The 22,126-nt window shown below is 28.2% G+C and overlaps 2 protein-coding genes across 2 annotated transcripts; one reads left to right on the top strand and one right to left on the bottom strand.

The window, feature by feature from the left end:
• The first annotated feature begins 6,110 nt into the window (after window positions 1-6,110).
• LOC101506050 (transcription factor bHLH25-like) lies at window positions 6,111-10,056 on the top strand. The gene is made up of 3 exons (XM_004489803.4): window positions 6,111-6,633; window positions 7,009-7,341; window positions 9,831-10,056. Exons 1-3 carry the CDS (start codon window positions 6,289-6,291, stop codon window positions 9,906-9,908), a joined length of 756 nt encoding a protein of 251 aa, XP_004489860.1. The 5' UTR covers window positions 6,111-6,288; the 3' UTR covers window positions 9,909-10,056.
• A 3,479-nt stretch (window positions 10,057-13,535) lies between these two features.
• LOC101505728 (uncharacterized) lies at window positions 13,536-16,922 on the bottom strand. Its single transcript, XM_004489802.4, has 7 exons — window positions 16,693-16,922; window positions 16,530-16,610; window positions 16,221-16,397; window positions 15,441-15,611; window positions 15,081-15,293; window positions 14,910-14,998; window positions 13,536-14,478 (listed from the first exon to the last, which is right to left on the bottom strand). Exons 1-7 carry the CDS (start codon window positions 16,787-16,789, stop codon window positions 13,747-13,749), a joined length of 1,560 nt encoding a protein of 519 aa, XP_004489859.1. The 5' UTR covers window positions 16,790-16,922; the 3' UTR covers window positions 13,536-13,746.
• Window positions 16,923-22,126: the final 5,204 nt, after the last annotated feature.

Here is a 22,126-nt window from a genome sequence, read left to right as displayed (position 1 = left end):
CACTCTTTCGACTTAAACACTAACAAAATTCGAGCTCACCAAATTAACCATGCATGTCAGTCACACCACAATCAACGCCTCATGACAAGATTTTCCACCCATCACTAAACCACCAAAGAAATGAGTTGAATCCCTCTAAGTTTGAAAAAGCAGCCTGTATACCTAGCCACTTTAAAACTAACGTCCAAATACTCCCTAATTTCAAACAATGCAGAAATATGTGAACATCAAATTTGATGCCACCACACCCTAATGAACATAACTGAGATTCCACATAAAATTCCATGAAGAACCAAGTTTCTTTTCAATGGAATTTTATCAATCAAAAAGCCTCCAAATAAATAATGAAACTTTGAAAGGTATTGATTTATTTCAAACATCATTAACAAACATATCCTTCTAGAAAATAATATTTTATCTATCTCCAATTTCCACCCTCACCCTCTCAACCCCCACAAATATCATTGATATCCTTCCACCCAAGAGATTTCTTACAAGACTTTCCACCCACTATACCTCCCTCGAACTCATACTTAGACTTTAAGACCTTTAACTACACCCCCTGCTCCCCCTAAATTTACCAACCCCATTTTCCTAAAACTACTAAATTAAATGCTTTCGTATCAAGCACCCCTAAGCCCCCTTTTGAATGTTTGAGACACACCTTCTCTCAACCCATCCAATAAACCGTACAAACTTTCTCACATCCCCCATAAAAAAAAAAAAAAAAATTAAAATGAGATTCAATTTTTAAAATAATACACGCAGGAGTCTTGAAGAATTAAAAGCATGAAATAACTTATAATGTTCTCTCTTATTTGGTTTGAAGAGAACTTGACAAAAGAGATAATTTTGGTAGGACTTGCCACTTATTACTAAGAATAGATCCGTAACATTTTGACTGTCGGAAAAATGTTTAATACAAAAAATTCACCAATCTATAAGCGACAAAAAATGACACCATTGTCGTCGCAAAAAATAATATATTATAAAAAATTATTAAATATGTTTTTACCTCCTATAAAATTTCAACCTTTCAATTTTAGTCATTGAAAAATAAAAATGCAATTTTTAGTCCCTACAAGATTATTATGAATGCAATTTTAGTCCCCGTTATTAAGTGAACATATATTTTTAAATGAATTGCCTTCAAGCATATTTACAACAACAAAAATTCCTCCACAAAAAAACGAACTCAAAATATAATTTCTAAATCTATATTTTTGCTCCTTTTATCTTGAGTTTTTTGCATTTTATAAATTCTAAATTTTTGTGGAAGAACTTTTTATAATGTTTTAAACATGCATACAAAAAATTATTCAATTTTTTTAAAGTTGAACGATGATTAAACATGTTCTATTTCAGCAGAGACTAAAATTATTTGTTGGATAATTTTGCAGGGATTAAAAATTATATTTTTATTTTATAAAGACTAAAATTGAAATGTTGAAATTTTATAAGATTAAAAATATATTTAACCCTAAAAATGATACAATTGTATAATAAAAAATTTGCAGACAGCTACATGTACAAATTATAAATTCTCTCTACGTATTTTACTATTTGAAAGTATTGTAGGGTTTTTCATTTTTAAACTTTCAAAAACATCTCTTAATGTATGTGACCCAACAATGCTTCAAAACTTTCTTATAATTTTGTATTTGATTCTTCACAAAATTTATAGGAGAGAAGTTTTGTACTTATTAAGAAATTTGACGTCAAAATAAATACATTTAATTAAGTGCAGTTTACTTTTTTTTTATCTCATAAAAATATATGCATTCTCAAAAGAGTATCTTTATAAAAATAATGTGTTTGATTTGCTAAAAGATAGAGGACAGGACATGATAACTATTGTTGCACTCTATTTGATTTAGAAACTAGTCATGAGATTGAAAACATTTGGGATCAAGAGACTAAACAAAAAATAGGAATTCTTGTTCCTATCATGAGACAACTTTTGGTTTCAAGTATAAACTATAAAAAATACTAAAATATAATTTTTGTTTTCGATTAAAAATATTATCCGTCTCTCTCTCTCTTCTATTGTCTCATTCTCATGTCTCATATTTTCTCTCTACTATCTCCCTTTCTTATTTCTCTCTTTATCGACCCTCTCATGTCTCTCCTTTTCTCTCTCTATATACTCTCTCTTGTCTCTCTCCCCCTCTTCTTTCTCTAAAACATCAGAATAAAAAAAAAACTATCATACAATTTTGTACTGTCATGTTTAGTACTTATTGTTATACGAATCAAATACACTTGAAAATAAAAGTGTGTTTCAAAAAATTCTATGAAAATAAATTTTTCATTGAAAAAATACAATTAATTTAAGACGGTATATTTTAAGAATGACATCATTAAATATAATAGAAATAATTAGTTTTATATATTTTTTTATTAATAAAAAAAGATTAGAATGGAAATCTTGCTCATGAACACTTATGACTTACCGACCCCTTTGGAAAATGAAGAAAAGAAATATTATTCTCCCATAATCGGATTAGTCAATTAAAGATATATAGAGAGAGAAAAAAAAAACTATAAAAAATGTATATACAACATAGCGTTAATGGGCTGGAAGTCAATTTTTTTAAGAAAAATGTTGGGTTAGACTCAATAGTCATTTTGGATTGATTATGCCGGGCCATATACCTTTCCAAAAAATATCATGTGGGCTAAGTTTTAGCATGGATTCGAGTGATTTTAAATATCTTCCTATAAACAATGACTAATTGGGTAGTACGTTTTTATAGGCAAATTCTAAAAATTTGTTCAAAACTTTAATTACGATAGACATTATCAAGAAGATGTAGAAGTTTATTATCTTTTTATTATTATTATTAAGGTGAAAAAATAATTTGATTGATATTTATTTTATTAAAATTAGAGAAAAAAATTATCACTTTTAAAATAGAATTCGTCAAATTGATATCAATTATGTCATTCATTGTATAAATTGTAAGAATAACGAAAATCATGGACTATTACTTTCGATATCATCATTAGAGTTTTATGTGATTTTTAAATACTTATTTACGGTAAACAATATATTGTGTTGGTTCCCATAAGTAATCACATATTTTTATGGATAAAAAAAAGTAATAATTCATTTTGCTCCATCACTTTCTAAAAGATAAAATGAGAATCTTCTTCCATTTCATCGTAATATTTTCAAACAATTGAATGAAAAGTTAATTATATTTTTTTTCATTTACTCATTTTAAATTATTCAAACATACTCTTAATAAGAGTCGGACAAACATATATATATATATATATATATAGATAGATTTAAGTTGAATTTTAAGATGAAGCTTTTTAAAGTTCATAATAGTATTTAAGTTGTATTAAAAATAGTTTTAAATTTTATTTTTTTTAGAAATTTTAGAATATTAAATTATTTTTAAATTAATATAATCTATTTCTTATAATATTTATTTTTCAATTGATAATAAATTAGATATATTCAATATTTTGTAAGACAATAATAATTTTAAATAAAATTTATAGTTTTAAAAATGATAGAATATGAGACATTTTCTCATAAAAAAAATATGAAGTTTTTTTATTATATAAGTTTTTTATATTTTTAAATCTAAAGCAATTAATTCTCTTGGTGGCCTCATATTCAAGGAAGCCTTGCTCTCAGTCATAATACCCATCAATAAAAAGATCCTACAAGACTACCAACATAATATGACACAAATGTTAAATACTTGAATCTGCTAGTTATTTTTTAGAGTTCAATTTTTAATTAATGTATATGAAAAGATATATATCGTGAATCATTTTAAATTATTTTATTTCTTCGGTGTGGGCGGCAGATTTTTTAGACTTTAATTTATAAGAGTGCGTTTGTTTCAGATTTTTATATAAAAAAGTTTATTTTTAAAATATTTTTTTTATTGTTAGAACAATGTTTACTTCATATTTTTTAGGAATTATTTTACTAAAAAAATCATTTTTTAAGTAAAAATAAAAAGTAAAAAATAGTAGCTTTTCAAATTCCATTCTTGTGATAGATAAGATAGAAATATCTCACAAATTTTAAAAACACAGAAGTTAACTAATTAAATGAGAAAATGATGTAACTAGCTACCTTTACCCTTTTCGCAAATTTTAAAATTATTCTCTATCAATTTTTACTAGGATTTTCTCCATACGGTTCCCGCACTCATTTATGACCGTTTTTCTCCTTCCATGAAACTTTGTTATAGGTTTTCATCGAGTAAGTTTTTTTTATCCTTTTTGATTTATCTCCGTTGTATTTTTGTTGTTTCTATGCCTTTTATTTGAATCATTTTATTTTTATATTATTCATACGTTGATACGATTTTTTTTTTTGCTCTTGTATGTTTATTTATTTCTTTTTGATGAGTACTTAATGTACATTAATCAATTTTAAAATGTATATAAAAAATGATCATTAGAAAAATTGTGTCTTTTATAATAATTTTATAGTTCAAAAAATCACTTTTATAAAATATATACAAATACATTAGAAATTATTTTTATGATACTAAACAAACAAAAATCAGAAAACTATTTTTAAATAAATATTTATAATATAATGTCTAAATTTTTTAAATTAAAAATTATTTTTATTTAAATTCAAACAAACACATTAAAATCTGCAAAATTTGATATTATTATCAAACATAAATTATTTGAAAATAAATATATTTTAATATGTGTAGCCTCGTTTAAAACAAGTTTTCCAAAATAAAAAATGTATACAAAAGTACCTCAAGATTCGAGCTATGCATATCATAGCACTTGAGCATCTCATCTCACGATCTCTTTCCAAGAAGTTGTTTTTATGATTTCAATTCAATTTTTTATGTTCTGCACAGGAAGAGTGGTCCTTTCCCCACTAGCTGGCTAAGTAATAAGACGAATGAATAGATAAACTATTGAATGAAATTATAAGTTTATTTTATATTAGTCTTTAAAATTTTGTAAAGTAATAAATATATTTTTTAAATTATAAAATATTAACTAAAATATTTATATTTAAATTTATATTATTAGAGATTATGTAGGTTCGAATATGAGATAAAATGTTCAACTTTTCATCATTCTTAATTGATTTCATATTAATAAGATCACAATATTAACTAATTTTTTTTTTGAATTTTAAATATTTCATAGATTAATTTTTTAATAATTAATCTTAAGATGATAAAATTTTATTAAAAAATTTATCTATGAAAAGATGAATGTTGATAAATTACATATTTAATTATAAAGTCACATCAAAATATTTAACAACAAAAATTTATTAAAAGATTATTTTAATTAATATTTTATAATTTTAAAAATATATTTATCAATTTAAAAAATTTAATTAATAATTTAACTTATGTTTGCAATTTCATATTCCAATTTATCAATTTACTCGAATTATGTTTAATTTGATGATTGTAAGCTCCAGATCCGACGGTGTTAGGATTTTTTCTTATAGCTTATCTTTTCTTTAATTGATTAGAATTTAGAAACATGGTTGGAATCTTATATAGTACTCCTTAGACTTTTATCTCATCTGACCTAGTTGTGCAAATAATGAAATAATGAAATTCTATGACGGTATACTTTGCAAAAATAAAAAATCATTTCGAAACAAAAAATAAATAAAAGATAGATTAAATTAAAATCAAAATAAAGATAAAATTACTAAAATTACAATCAGATGTGTAATTTCAACGTACACAATCGACATCGTATTTCAACCTAGTATATTAATGAACGTGGACGTTAGATATTATAAAAGACAAAGAATCAAAAGAGAAAAAAAAAATATATAAAACTCAAAAATTGTATAAAATTTCAGTGTTGATATCATATTTTTCATTGTTGATGTCTAATTTAATATCGGAACATTATTTTTCAAATATAATTTATCTCTTTAAGAATATTATTTTGGAAGTACTTTATACAACTATAAAACAAAGACACAAACACATATCTTAATATGATCTTTGCACGTTGATACTTAATACTCATAATAATTTTAAATCATAATTTTAATTGAATGTATCGTATGAGTAAGAGTCAAACATTAACTCGTGTGAGCATAGTTTCACACTCTTTATAAAAGCATAAACAAGAAAATTTCACTCACACTTTTCAGACACAATAGATATGAATGTCAATTCCACTTGAGAGTTTGACTAAGTTGCATTTTGTGTTTAATTTCAACTAAATGCCTAATTTTGTCACAAGATCATAGTGATAGTCATTTCTCTTACACAACCTCAACCTTCAATACCTCAAACTCAAAGCACTATGAGTAATTCCTCGGGGGATGTTAACAACTTTGAGAGGCCATCCAAGACACTCAAGACTAACCCTTCAAACACAGGGTACCCTTCCTCACAAAGAGAGGATTCTTCTTTCCCTTACATTCTTTACTTTAACAATGAGGATCATGGAAAGTCTTTAACTTCAAAAGGGTCCTTAGAAAATCAAAGAAAGGAAACTAAACGGAATATTGAAGAGAATAAGAAGACTGATTCAATCACAAGATCTTCTCAACATAATAAAGATCACATAATTGCTGAGAGAAAGAGGAGACAAAATATTAGCCAACACTTCATAGCACTTTCAGCACTCATTCCGGGCTTAAAAAAGGTTCAATTTAATTTCTAATGAATTTTATTGTTGATTTATTAGGTGGATTCAAGCATAATACTAAATTTGTTTGGCATACTTAAAATTAATATATAGCGTATAAATTAATAATTCTTTTATTGATTTTTTTCTCGTGAGTTTTTAGTAATTTTTTTTTAAATTTATATTGTTTTTTGATAAATTATTTGAAATAAGTGAGTATTTCATTTTTTTTCTATATTTTCTTTTTTTATCTTAATTAACTTTTTAAATATTAATTAAAAATATATTTTTTTACGTTTGTTCAATATAATTCAACTACTTTTTTTTTCTTAAATTCTTCAAATTAAATCAACTAGTTTATCTACTATATGTTATAAAATCATTTGGGTGCAGATGGATAAGGCTTCTGTATTGAGAGATGCTATAAAGCATGTGAAACAACTTCAAGAACAAGTGAAACTACTTGAAGAAAAGAACCAAAGGTTACAAAACGTAGAATATGTTGTTTATGTTGAGTCAAATTCTGGGAATGGTAAACGGTCACTGCCAGAAGTTGAGGCAAGAATGTCAGAAAAGAACGTGCTTATTAGAATCCATTGTGAGAAACAAAAGGGAGTGTTGGTGAACATAATCAAAGAGATTGAGAATCTCAATCTTTCTATCACTAGTGCTACTTCATTGCTATTTGGAACCACCAAATTACTAGACATCACAGTCATAGCTGAAGTACGGTATTTTTTGTTTATATTTTATTAAATAACTTTAGTATTTATTGAATAAATTATTATTTAAAATTTTGATTTTAAAAAATTATATAAACTTTTTAGACCAAAAACTAATAATGATATTTAATTTAAAAATTATTTAATATGATATAATAGATTGAGTGATTTATGATTCGATGATAATGTTGGGAAAAAATTGCATAAGTTCAAAAGAATTAAGACACAATTACAACACAAGAATTAACATTATGTGAAAATTGTTACAACACATAGACTTCTCTCACTCACACCAAACACCCCAGTACAACTACACTCTTACAAAACAAATATTTAAACTAAGTCAGGTACAAGCTTAAAGTGCTATTGCTGACCGGTGCATTTGAAAACAAAGGACCAAAACCCAATATATAGCTTTGGCCTTCTCCTTATTCTCCCACACTAAAGGATGTGGGACTTGCAATCAACCCCAACAATCTCCACCTTGATTGTAAGAGTTACAGCTTCCACTTCCATTGTCTTACCGACAATCATACTCCACCATCAAAAGTACACTTCACTTGGAACTAAATCATCCCAAGAATTTTCTCCACTTGGAACTAAACCATTCCAAGAATTTTCTCATGTCGAAACCTAGCTGAAATTTATGGTGCAACTCCCATGTTGGCTTCTAGGAAGTTCTTCAGCCATCGACACATCACCACACACCTTGCATCGATGCCAACCAATGCCCGTGTGCTGTTCTGAATCCGCTAGCAATAACTTGTCCTTTTTCATGGTATAGCGGAAATACCATAAGGACAAACTTTATCTTCTAGATGAGGTCACCATCATCTCCCAAAACAAGGGAGACCTTGCCAGCACTTGTCTCATAGTCTTTTTCAGATACTGCTCTACCTGGACAATTTCTCTTCACATGCCCAGACTTTCCACACTCCAAGCACAATAAATTCTTTGCATGTATCTTCTTCCCATTAGCCCCACTTCTAGTTAGCAACATTGAGCTTGATGAAGTGCTTTCATCATTTTTCATTCTCCTTTCTTCAGAAATAATTTTAGTTGCAACTTCTTCAAAACTCAAACTTTCCTTCCCATACATCAGAACAGGTTTAAGATGAACATAGGAAGGTGGAAGGGACAAAATGAGTCTTAACGCTTTATCTTCATCATCAATCTCAACTTTGATAGATTCCAACTAAGAGACAATATTATTCAAAGTACTAAGATGATCAGAGATTTTCGTACCCTCATCCATGCGCAGATTGTGGAATTGCTCTTTCAACAACAACCGATTTGAGATGCCCTTAGCATGATATAACCCTTCAAGCTTCTCTCAGAGTTGCTTGGCTGATGACAGATTCTGCACATTCGCAATAACATTCTTTGCTAAACACAGACGAATTGCACTTGCAGCTCTCAAATCTAGTTCCTCCCACTTGTCGTCCTCCATGTTGGAAGTGTTTCCTTTCAACGCCTTGTGTAATCCTGATTGTATAAGCACATCCTTGACTTGTACTTTCCACAAGCCAAAGTTGATTCTTCCATCAAACTTCTCTATGTCAAACTTCATAACGCTTGAATAAGACATAGCAGCTGCATGCAGACTGTAAACTGTGCACCAGGTAAGTTTCCAGGAAAGAGAGGTGAGTCACAACAGACACGCTTAAATACCAAGTCTTTCCTTAGCCAAAACCTCCCTAAACAGCACAGTACCACAGAGCATACTAAGAAAAATTATCCTACCGAACCTCCGAACCTTGCTCTGATACCAGTTGTTGGGAAAAAATTGCATAAGTTCAAAAGAATTAAGACATAATCACAACACAAGATAGCGTGGAAACTCCAAAACCAAAGAAAAAACCACGGCCGCTGGCTAAACCGGCAACCAGAGAATTAACACTATGTGAAAATTGTTACAACACATAGACTTCTCTCACTCACACCAGACACCCCAGTACAATTGCTGACTGGTGCATTTGAAAACAAAGAACCAAAACTCAATATATAGCCTTGGCCTTCTCCTTATTCTCCCACACTAAAGGATGTGGGACTTGCAATTAACCCCAACAGATAAATGTAAAACAAATTAATATATGTATAAGTTAAAAATAAAAATGTGTTTAAAATACTTTTGTAAAAGTTGTGCGTGTTTTTATATTGCGAAAAATTTATTTAAAAGATATGAAAAAACAATGTACATCTATATAAATTATTTTTTTAATGTTGATGGATAATTTTGTGTATTGAGATATATTATATGTAGAGAGGTTTCACTCTAAATTTTTATTTATCATTTATATATAGAGTTAAATTTTAATACAAAAACATATTATATTTTATATGTGAAATATAAAATATAAAAAATAAAATAAAATGTTATAAACAAAAAATGAAATGTAAATTATGTCATATGTTATATTATCTTAAATTTTAAATATATTTAAATTTATAATTTTGTAAAAATGTATATTATTATTTTCTACAAAAATGCAGATGGATGAGGAGTTCAGCTTATGCGTGCAGGAGCTAGTTAGAAACCTTCGAGTTTCATTCTTGCAATTCATGGAGTAGTTTTTTATTTTCATCATTGGCCTAACAACCCTTACTTTTTTGCAATTCATGGAATTTTAGTTATCATATTTATTTATAAATGTGTACTATCTTATTCTCACCAGCATAGCCACGTGACTTAATTAATTTATGTGTTATTTTTGTTTCATCTTTCTCGTTTTAAATGTTTGATTTGAATTGAGTACAGTTCTTTAAAAAGTAATAATTAGATGTATTAAATTTAATAATAAAATAATATATAAAGATCTTATAATATTTGCAACTACTCTAATTTTTATATTGGTTTCTTGAATTAATTAATGGTTTCACTTCATTGCAAAAACACTTCATTCCGAATTAATTTTTAGGATGTGTTAAAATCAAAAACACTTCATTGCATGAATAAGAGAAAAAAACATTTGTTAAGAATATAAAAGTAAAAATTTGTATTGAAAAAACAAATTTTAATCTTCTAAAAAATAAATATACAATTTTTAATGTACTTTTCAATAACAAATGTCTTTGGATATTTATTAACATTCCCTAAAAACAATTATATAAAATAACATTTAAATATTGTCTAAATATCTATGTGATTCACGGTTCAAAAGTAATTTATTTGATGTTGTATAGTTATACTATTCTAAACATACACACATTTTATCATTCATTTGAGTTGAAATAACTAAAAAATTACTACTATATTTAAAATTTATTGTTCACTATTTTATATTACTATGATACATAGTATGCTCTGCAAATACAGTGTATTAAGAGAAGTGTTATTTCGTAGGAAGAATTATTATAAGAAAGAGAAGAATGTATGAAAATATGATTTTTGACTAATTAAATTTTAATTAATCATACATACAAATAGTAAATAGTTATTATTTAGAAGAGTTAGATGTTGTCACTTATAATTCTTATATTTCTTTTCAATTTTTTTGTAAAAACATTTTTCTTTTATTAAACTTAGTGAAAACATGTGTTTTATGTTGTTAGGAAGTTGCTTTAACAAGCACATACATAGATTTAGCAAAGACATTAACCATAAATAAATAAAACCAAAACGTCCCTATATTTACATTATATATAAAAAAAAAGATCCTCTAATAATAAGTGAGTTAATATAGGATGATCTTGATTATTTTATTACTAAAAAAGTTTATTCCATTTGTGAATATTTCATAATACATGATAAGAAAATTGAATAGGTAAACATATATATTACAATTGTGTTAGAAGCAAGATTTTATTGGCAATTTTTTTTAAAATCATCTCATATATTCTTCTCTTGTTCGCATTATAATCCCTTAAACAAAGTCTCACTCTTATGACTTGAAAAAAAATTCATTTTTGTTGTATTTTTCTTTAGCTTGAATCTTGATATATACTTGATCACACTTATCAAATTTTCATCAAAGAATGGTTGTAGGAAACTACTACTCTATGAGGATCATTATTACTCATTCATTAGTCTTTTCAACATCATTGAAGAAGAAACATATTTCACGTTTAGAAAATATGTGAGATATTTTTAAAATATTGATATATATATATATGTATGTATAATTGGTGTTAATTGACATGATTTAATTGTTGGTTCAATGGCTGTGTTCTTAATGTGAAACAAGAATGTTCCTAGTTTGACACCCGATGGATTCAAACCCGGGTCATGCACGAAAAGAGGCGCTGATCAACCACCAGACCATTGCAATACTTTAATCAATTATGGAACGTTATATTCATATATCATTTCGCAAAATAGAATTGTAGAACCCAATAATTGTACCTCTTTTAAAAGTGACATTATTTTTCTATCAATAGTTGACATAATGAAAACACGAAAAATTGGATATTGTCATCCACTTTTCTCACTCATTCTTATATTCTAAGTTATTTTATTCTTCTCTAATGCATGAGTGAATAATATGAAATATTCTTTTGTAACATACTACCGAAAGATACCTTGGTTTGATAATGCAAATCATTTCAAGGTTTTCTAAAGTACCCTAAATGAGATTCGTTGGTTATCTCATTTGCATCCCATTGGTGAGAGTGAATCGAACCTAAAGGCTAGTGTAACAATATATTTTGGAATTTGCTACATATAATCTTTATCAACAAATTCACTATTAAAGTCTTGCGGCAATTGTCACCAACATAAATCCAACAAAATATAGATCTAATCTAAAATTACAAAAGATATTATCAAATATACATCCATTATAACAAAGAAAATAACAATGAAAAGACAATTAATTAGAAGCTTCAATGGTGCACTAATATAACCAAACAAAAATATAGCAAATTAATGTCAAAATCAATGACCTTGAGAGATAGTATGCGGGAACACATCATGAAGCCCACCCTAATTTTGTTGCATAATACAATATCAAAGCAATATGTTAGTCAAGTTCAAAATAAAAATAAACTAATTAAATATATATTAAGTCATCGAGTTTCTAAAGATTAACATACGACAAAATTATTTTCTTTATCATTAAAAATACATTAATATTTCTCTGTAATGAGATGTGCAAAGATACATTAGAATTTGAAAATTAAAACTGAAATAAAAAATAATACATTTAAAATATAAAAAAACAATACATTTATCTCTAGTGAGATGTGCATAAATACATTGGAAACGAAAATATATATTAAAATTAAAAGAAAGAACACTATATTGAAAATATAAAAATCAATAAATGTATTCTAAAAGTGAGATGTGCATAAATACATTAAAAAGGAAAACATGTATAGATCATTAATATGCATTGAAATTCAAAAAGTCGAACATGATAGAACGCATGCATGCGCTTTTCAAAATCATTAATTCCAAAACATAATAATGAAATGATTTTAATTGGAGGTAACCATTGCATTTGATGACAATTCATTTTCTCAAGTCGTATGTTCCTGCTCAATTTCTCAAGTTTGAATCATTAAATGTTAAAAGTATTCCCAAAACTAAATTTTGCATCCATATTGGACAAATTTCCCATAATGTTACATATGATTTTAGGAATTAGACGGAAAACAATGAATTTATTAGTAGGTTAAATAAATTATGGCCAGTGATAAGGGAATCATGACTTAATAGGACTTAGTAGATTAAATTTAACCATCATGCTTGCCGGCGGCTTTCATGTGAAAAAAGAAATACATCGACTACCCTATCCATAATTATAATGGCTATCTTCTCACAATATTCATGAATTAAATTAAAAGTATTTTTGAAATAATGCATTAAATATGAATAAATAAATTAGTAAATATTTATTTATTATTATTATACTTAAGTCCAATAATTATAAATATTTTATTCTTAACTTAAATAAATAAATATCATTTCACAATAAAAAAAAATTATAAATACATTTTGTTTTTATAATTGAGTTCAAATTATTTAAATAGAGAACTTACTATTCTACTAAATATCTAAATACGATCTATCAAAAGAAATGAATTTGACTTCTCTAAGTTGTTGAAACGAGTAGATCAATAATCGATATCATGACCATCCATGGTTGAGTATGTATGTTAACAAAATCATAACCGTTCATTTGATTATTAGTGGTTGATATTATTCACTTTATTCTCTAAAGTAAGTTGCTCTCTTTATATAAACCAAATCCAAAAAAATAAGATGCCAAAATTTCTTGATTTTGCCCTTAAATTATGCTCAATTTGTTTACACACTAGAGTAACATAAAATTTGGCAAAACCAAACAAACAATGAATTTTCTGATGACTAGCTTCTCCTTACTAAGATGAGATCATTATCATTTATGTACTTGATTTCACCCTCCCCTATTGAGGATTCATTACTTCAAACATTATTAACTGTATATACTCAGTACTTGTGGATATAATCAATGGGACCTATTCGCAACCGCATATTTTGATGATCATAGGGAGAATCACCATAATCCAAAGGCGTGATAACCACAGGCTCCTTCCTATCCTGTTCCTGCACTGCTCCGAATACTATCTCATTAGTTTCCTCGCGACTTTGCTCATAGTAAGTCTGAGCGACCGATGAATGATACTGATGACGATAATAATGTTTTGGTTGTTGCTGCTGCTGAAGATCTCCATCCCATCCATTATAGATAAGTTTTTGTTGTTGTTGTTGCTGCTGTGGCGGCTGCTGAAGATCTCCTTCCCATCCATTATAGAACGCTCGACCTTGCCACAATTGTTGCATTTTTTCGGCGTCTTTGGACATGAAAGGATATGTTTTCTTAGGGGTTGGAGTTCTTGGGTCAATAGAAGGGGGCTCATCTTCATTTGGAACCACAAAACTTTCTTGAACTGGCCAAGCATTTACTTGCTTTTCGGGTTGATGGTATAAGGGTTGACTTTGAAAGTCATAGTTTTGCGGTTTTCTTCTGAAACCAAACAAAGCTCCCATTATTTCTACTATTGATGCCCCTGCATTGGTAAGAAGCTTCCCAATGGACCCAAAGAGACTTTCTTCTTGCTTATAAGGTTCGTCTTCTGACGGAATCAAAGGAGGCCTAACGGATTTCAAGTGCTTTTGATATGGACTCGGTGAAATGTCAGACATTATTGGTCCCTCAACCTACAAAAGCATGAGATAAATTATTGGCGGAAGTTTTCTAATATACTTATTTTAGAAACCTTAAATTATGCAGCTACAGAGGACAAAGGATATGTTTCAACTTTCAATTCTATGATTGTCATCATAATGCATGATTTGATAGTTTTCCTTGTCATGCAGCTACCAAGAGAAGTAAGATGTAAGAAGTAACATTCTTTTTTCTGAAAATGAAAAAATTTGACACAGACATTGACATGTAGACACTTTTAATAATTTAAAAAATGAAACCAATTGAATGTAACGTGTGTTGGTGTCATGTTGTGTCGGCATTGAACACTAACACTAACACATATCAGACACACCATCCATATAAAGTGCCAGTGCTACATCGATAATATTTGTCTGATTTAATATAATGCATCAGAAAGCAAAGGACTAGACAAGGCACTCACATCCTGAGATGATACAATTGTACTTAGTCTACGCTGCAGCAATGCCAACATATAACCAAAGAAGCCAGCCCCAACAAGCATTGCAATTCCTGTAAATTGAAGGCATAATACATTCTTAATTTGAAACTTATAAAATACTCAAGAGATAGACTCTGGATTAGTTCAGTTTACCGAGTGGAAATCCACTTTCATATTGATAAGCACAGTCATCGAAGCGTAGTTGGATCTCCCTAATGGCTTGGTTTCCCCTGTCAATGACAAGTAGAGAACAACTACTTCCAACATAAACAACATCAAAGTCGTTAGAGAATTTAGCCTCTGCACTTGGTCCGTCAACATGGCCTCCTCCACGGCTCAATTTTCCTCCAGCAATTGTTGTGACCCCTGAAAATGAAAACAGATATCTTAATTCAATAAAATGTTCCAACTCCAACTCATTTAAGTGTTCTCATTTAGAAATCCTTTGCATATACACAAACAAAAAAGGGTTAGAACCAAAGATTAATCAATGTATAATAACATAATGTTAACCTGAATCGCTAATTTTCCGGATTGCCATGTTCATAATATCTGCAACGTAGATATTTCCTCGGTCATCAACAGTAATTCCCTTTGGATGGTTCATCTTAGCCTCTTTTAATTTTCCATCAACATGTCCGGAATATCCTTCAGCAGATCCTGCCACTAGTTTTGGTCTGCTATCTGCAGATTTGTAATGTACATGTTATTTTTGAACTGAAGAAAATATACACATGACAATGGTTTCAAGTGAGGCAGAGAAATCACATTAAGATGACATAGACACAATGAATTCAAAATGCATGTCAGTTAAGTAGAAAGCTCATAAGCTACAACTAGAGGGACACAATATCATGCATGGTACATTTCACACTGAAATTGGTGATAATGACATAACCAAACTCTTAGATGCCATATTGCTTCAATTGATTGTTTCTGATTCTAAAAAGTAAAAACATGAAAATAAAAAAAGTGCATAATAGTTGCAGCAATTACAAACAAAATTGAATATAGCCCATAATTTAAAAAATGAGAGTAAGTTCAATTCCATTTCCACACATCACTCCATGTTACACAATGAATGAATCAAAAAGTCAACAAGCTAGTTAATAATAATATTTCAAATCAAGCCAAAAGAAGCTGAACAACAATAACAATTCTCTACAGGAACAACAAAACCAAACTTATAATCTCTAAAAGGTTATACTTATTTCACAACAAGAACAAGAACAAGAACAACAATTAAGCAATGAGTGAGATCATAAGGTTAAGCAACCACATTTTCACACTTACACAAAGAAAGTGAAGATGAAATCCTATAAATGTTACTATTAGCTGAATCAAGAATCAGAAGCTCCCCATTAGATAACACCTCAACTGCATAAGGCTCAATTCCAAGCTTGCTTCCATCAAACACAGTTTCCACATTGTATCCACTCTCAAACCTCATCATCGATTTCCCAGAAATCGCTGCAATTCAACATCCCAATTCCACAATCACCGCCAAAAAAAAAAAAAAAACTGGAAGGATTAAGATCTAAGTAGCACCGCTATTTAAAATTGAATTAGTATCCGGTGTCTGACACAAAGACAGATCCATACCTTTTTTGGTGATTGGTTTAAGCGAAAAGACCCATTTGGTGAAAGCAGGAACAGCATTTGAGATAAAGCCATTAACAATCTCTAAAAAAAAGGAACAAAAATTGAGCATAAAAAAGCAAAAAATAGAAAAATAGAAAACTGGGTAACTAAGTGAATAACTTACTTGCAGGTGAAATTGCAGAGGTTAGTGGTGGTGCAGCTGAAACATTAGCAAGTAGAAGCAGAAGAGCAAAAGCCAATGCAAAATGGAGCTTACCCATTTGGTCCAAAACAAAAATTCTAATTCATGAAGATTTGAATGAGAAGAGAGAGAGTGGTTTTGTTTGGATTAGTTGAAACGGAATGAGTGGGTTTTAGAGAGTGTGTAGTTGATTGAGTGAAGGAGTGTAAAGGAGAAAGGGATAAAAAAGGAAGAAGAACAAGTTGTGGGCCCACATCGGTAGAGAGAGAATTCTTAACCGCCATTAATATCTTTAAATACATTTCTTCTCTGCTTATGTAACACTGTATTATACTACTACTTTAATCAAAAAATCACTTTTTTTATCTATCAAAAATATTTTACACTTTTACTTTTTATATTATATATATATATATATATATTTTTTTTTTATTCTTTTCTCACCTCGAATTTAACGTTTACATTCATTAATTATGATGCTGATTTTGATGTGTTGAAATAGTACAAATATTTATATATACTTTAGTTTGTTGTAAAGTATTTACTTGAGTTTATGTTGATAATTTAGTATTTTTCATAAATTATTTTTTGTTTAGTTGATCAATAAATACATATACATTGTAAAAATAGGTTACACTTTATATTAGTATGATTTTGATTTATTTTATCCTTGATTTTTAAAATTATTAGTGATTATTTGGCTGTCCAAAAAATAATAATATTATTTTTAGTTTTATTTATAAATAAAATTTAATAAAAAAATTAATATATTTAATTTAAAATTTAAATTATATTTATATTAATGTAACTTTATTTATAAATAAAATCGAAGAAAGTATGAATTAGATGGAATTGTAAGATGTTAAAAATGTCCATAATTGTTGATAAATACAAAATAGACAGATGACTACTATGTATGTAACAAATTGTTGGTAACTAACTAGTGGAAAATAGAGACCACCTTTGCCGTCGATGAAAACGTGGTAGTATTAATAGTCTTGAGTGTCAATAATGTATGATTTATTTTATTTATTTACCACTTAAGTTATCATTAATATTGTTGATGACTTTAAGATATATATATATATTTTGTTGATGACTTAGTCTGAGGGAGAGAGATTTGTTAATGACAAGGATAAAATTATTTTCGAAAATATTTTTATGTAAAAATACTAACAATCAACAAGTGATTTGAGATCCAAATCTAAATCAATTTGTTATTTTTTAACATTAAAATAAAGATCAACCCAAAAATCAAGGAAATGAGGCAGAAATAATTTTGATAAGAATTTAATTAGTATATGTAGATAGTGCAAAATAGTTTTGCACATGCACAAACAAATAAAATTCTATTAAAATTTATGTTTTAGTTTTTCTTCTTTTTTTTAATAAATCTTTATTTTTTTAAAAAAATTATTAAAAATTATATATTGTAACACAATGACACAGTTTGAGATGCAATTCGATACTCATACATAAACATTAACTTTAAAAATAAAATTAATTAAATATAATTATTTGTTTTAATATTTAAAAATAATTATATGTTCGAAGGGAGTGGAGACCTTTATTGCCGCCCATGGATTCATCCTGCTTTGAAGAAGTTCAAATGATACATTTATGATTGTTCAATTTTTTTATTATCATTTTACACAGATGACTTTTAGTGTATGATATGATTATCTTTTGACAAAGAAGAAATTTCTTTTTCCAATTAAAAATATAGTTGTTTTCAAAATAATGAAGACTCTAACTAATTTAAAAGTGTAATTTTCTTGTGCAGTGAAATGCTAACTAATTTAGACAGAGACCAATAGATTTTAAGGTTTCTTTTTACATAAATATATATCAAATTATTATAGATACAACTCTTCAAAATTTTCTTTCTCCAAATCCTCTAAAAATCACTTCATAGAGAGAACACATAACTCTCTCGATGTCTACAACTTTCAAAATCACTTGAATGCTATATACTTTTTTTAAACAAAGTCAATCCTTCCTATACCACTTAAACCAACATATATTCATGTAGCAACTATAGAAACTCAAACTCATTATTATTAACTTTTATTGATCATCAATCAAGAGTTTATTATTAGAAAATATTTAAATATCACGTTAATAATAGATAAAACTCTATAATAATTTATAAAAAGTGATATCTCTCACTTTATAAGTTGATTTTGAAAAAATAAATAAGTTTAATCTAAGGCTTAAGATGATATCGGATAAGTGAATGGTCTGCTCAACATATTTTAGATTTAGATTGAAATATTTATTTACATGGAAGGAACAATAAGTACTAACAATGATAACACATGAAAAATGTAAATAGTTGAGTTGAGTAAAATGGTTCTGACATTGTTCATGTTAGAATGAGTGATGCGTTTGTTCTCACATTTAAAAAATGAGTGAAGTAAAATGAATGTAACACTCTTCACATTAAAACGAATAATGCGTTTATCTGTAAATAGAAAAAATAATAAAATAAAATTGATTTGACACTATTCACATTAAAGTGACTGATATATTTATCTCTATATTAAAAAGATAAAAAAAATAGAATGAAATAAATCAAATATTATATTCATCCTGTTAGTCGAAATGGTCATCATACCCTTAATTTTAAGGGCACCTTTTCTTTTATTAATTTAAAATATTATAATCAAATAATAATTTGCATTACTATCACTTCTAGGCTCTAGCTTTTTCATAATTGAACAATTTTGCGGTCCATATAACATGCGCAACAATCTTCGTTTCTTCCCATCATTACTTATACTTTTTCTCTACTTTTATTTTTTAACCAGTAGTGGTCTCTACCCTAGAGCAAGCAAAAATTAATGTTGTGATTAATCTGTTGAACCATAATAACTTAATTATTAGGTTAATAGTAAATATATTACTATTAAACATTTCTCTATATTTTGAAGTGTGCAACTTATTGCCCTTGGAAAGGCCAAGTAGTCACAATCTATGACCCATGTCATGAATCATAATGGTTTTCAAGACCAAGCTACAGCCAATAAAATCAGCTACTAAGCTGGCAATTATTCCATGCCATGTGAATTGTATAGTTGCATTGCTATTGCCTCCAAGTGGTGCTTTAATTTGTCAAGATCAAATTGAACATTATATTATGTAGCATATAATAAAATAAAATATAACACTACCAACAACAAAGGAGGAAAATAAATAGTGACAGTGTTAAACAAATGTTGGCAATTATCTATTCTACTTACTAGGGAAAACAACAAAGTAGCTTCTTTTCTTGCTCTCTTCCTAATAATGCATTTTCAAGAAAACAGAAAGATATGTCACTGAAAAGACAAAATAGAACAGAATAAGTAAATTTGTGTATGTTTTATGCAAGTTAGCTGTAGTGACCATTTCCCCAAAATTGTATTGGTTGGAAACATTTTCCTTTTGGGATGCATTTCCATGTGTCAAAAACATTTTTGGGTAAATTCTGGTACTTGGAGTTTTATTGGGTACCCTTACTAAAGAAGTAAAATCAATTTAAAATAATTAAAATTTAAAAAATAATATGATACTGAATGATTGAATGTTATATATCATACTTAACACTTTAAAGTTTTAAAGTGTTCGCCGAACATTTAGTATTTCATTTTCAATAGTCCAAACACGGATTCGAATTTACTCAAGTAGAAATTCCCAACATTCACACAGTTCGAATATTGATAGTCATTCGATCAAGATCGATGATCAATTTTCAATCTCTATTTTAAGTATAACATAAAAACTCAAATATACATTTTTTGACCTGTTAGATCTCAATTGAACGATCAATGAAGTCCTGATTTCGTGAATTGAAAATCTCATGACTGTACAAAATTCGAATCCCCCAACAACATTCGTGCTAGGAAGATAAATAATGTTCTAGCAAGAAACACATAACTGAAAATCACTTTTTTTAATGAATATTTCAGTTTTTAATGTGTCTCAACATATTAAACCTCTCTTCAACTTTTTATCATCTGAAGTGCACACACTAACAAGGAATTGGGTAATAAGGGATAAGAAATTGGTTCAGAATTCAGATCCGAAATAGTAAGCAAGTCCTGAACTAGTGGGACAAATTATTGTGTAGGGTCCTTTTATCAATATTCCAAATCCAAAAAAACAATGGCCATCTTATGCTCTCTCACTTCTTTTATGATTCCCTATACCTTGCTTAGATTTCAATAACATAGATCAATGGTAACTTCTTAGGACTAATAAATAATGCTTGATATTTGATTGTTTTCTAGCAATAGCATTGCAAGTTGTATTGTATGTATTGTACACAGCTAATTCCTCATCACAACTAGCCAAACAATTAAAAGTTATTTGCCTATCAAACACAAAGATACTATCAAATTGAAAAAAAAAATGATAAAAAGTAATTCAATGTAACAAAAACCTTTTTATAAATTAGCAATATTATGAGTTACAACAGTACATACATATACTAAAATATCAGTATAATTATTTTTCTATGGTGAAACATAGTGATCCATGCTGGATCCAAAATGAGTTAGTCAATACTATAATGAGCCAATAATATTAATAGTACTATAACTGTACAAATTATTGGTGCCCGTGTTAATTGCAAATAGCTATCTATGGCTACAATTCTAAACACAACTATTGCTCTAGGTGGCATAAAATATACAACAAATAATGTTATTATGTACGTGCTTGAGATGTGTTGTCGTCTCATAACTCGTTCATGAACCACATTATGAAACTATAAAAATGCTTCCAGAAGCCACAAAAACGGGTTAAAGGACCCACCATGAGTAAGGTGAACATTAATAACTTAAAATGTCTTGAAATACAGACATAAACACAAACAACGATATTTTATATGAGAATGTAATAATTTTATAAATTGAAAGTAATTGAATGAATGAACGCTGACATATGTTAGATATCATATTTGTTTTTAATCTAATGTGTCAGTGCTACATAGTACTTTTTCTGATTTTAAATAAGAGAAAATGAGTCAACAAAAATGGATGTATTTAATACAAATTTTAAATTAAAATACATTCATTTTTGTTGACTCAACTTTTTTTCTATTATATTCAAGACAAGAGGGATTACGGACGTCTCTAAACCCTCTATTCAAACCATTCTCTTAAAAGAAACGTGGAATTGGGCTAGATGTGTGGACTTTGGATGAGATGTAGTTACAAAGCCTTGAAGCAACTTCATTATATCAATAGGGTCATCAAGATAATATTTGCCCTTGCTTGGTTTATGACCAAGTGCAAGCAAATATCTCTGGGGCTACTGGCAATGATGGAGATGAGACTTTGCTTGTACCCTGCACAGTAAAGCCAAAATTTGAATTGATAAGTCTCATGTAACTTATTTTAAAATTTGGGTTGTGTCTCACTCAATCCTACAC

Source organism: Cicer arietinum, chromosome 2 (assembly GCF_000331145.2).
Source record: "Cicer arietinum cultivar CDC Frontier isolate Library 1 chromosome 2, Cicar.CDCFrontier_v2.0, whole genome shotgun sequence".
Classification (NCBI taxonomy): Eukaryota; Viridiplantae; Streptophyta; class Magnoliopsida; order Fabales; family Fabaceae; genus Cicer; species Cicer arietinum.
This window is presented reverse-complemented; position numbering and strand designations above follow the sequence as displayed.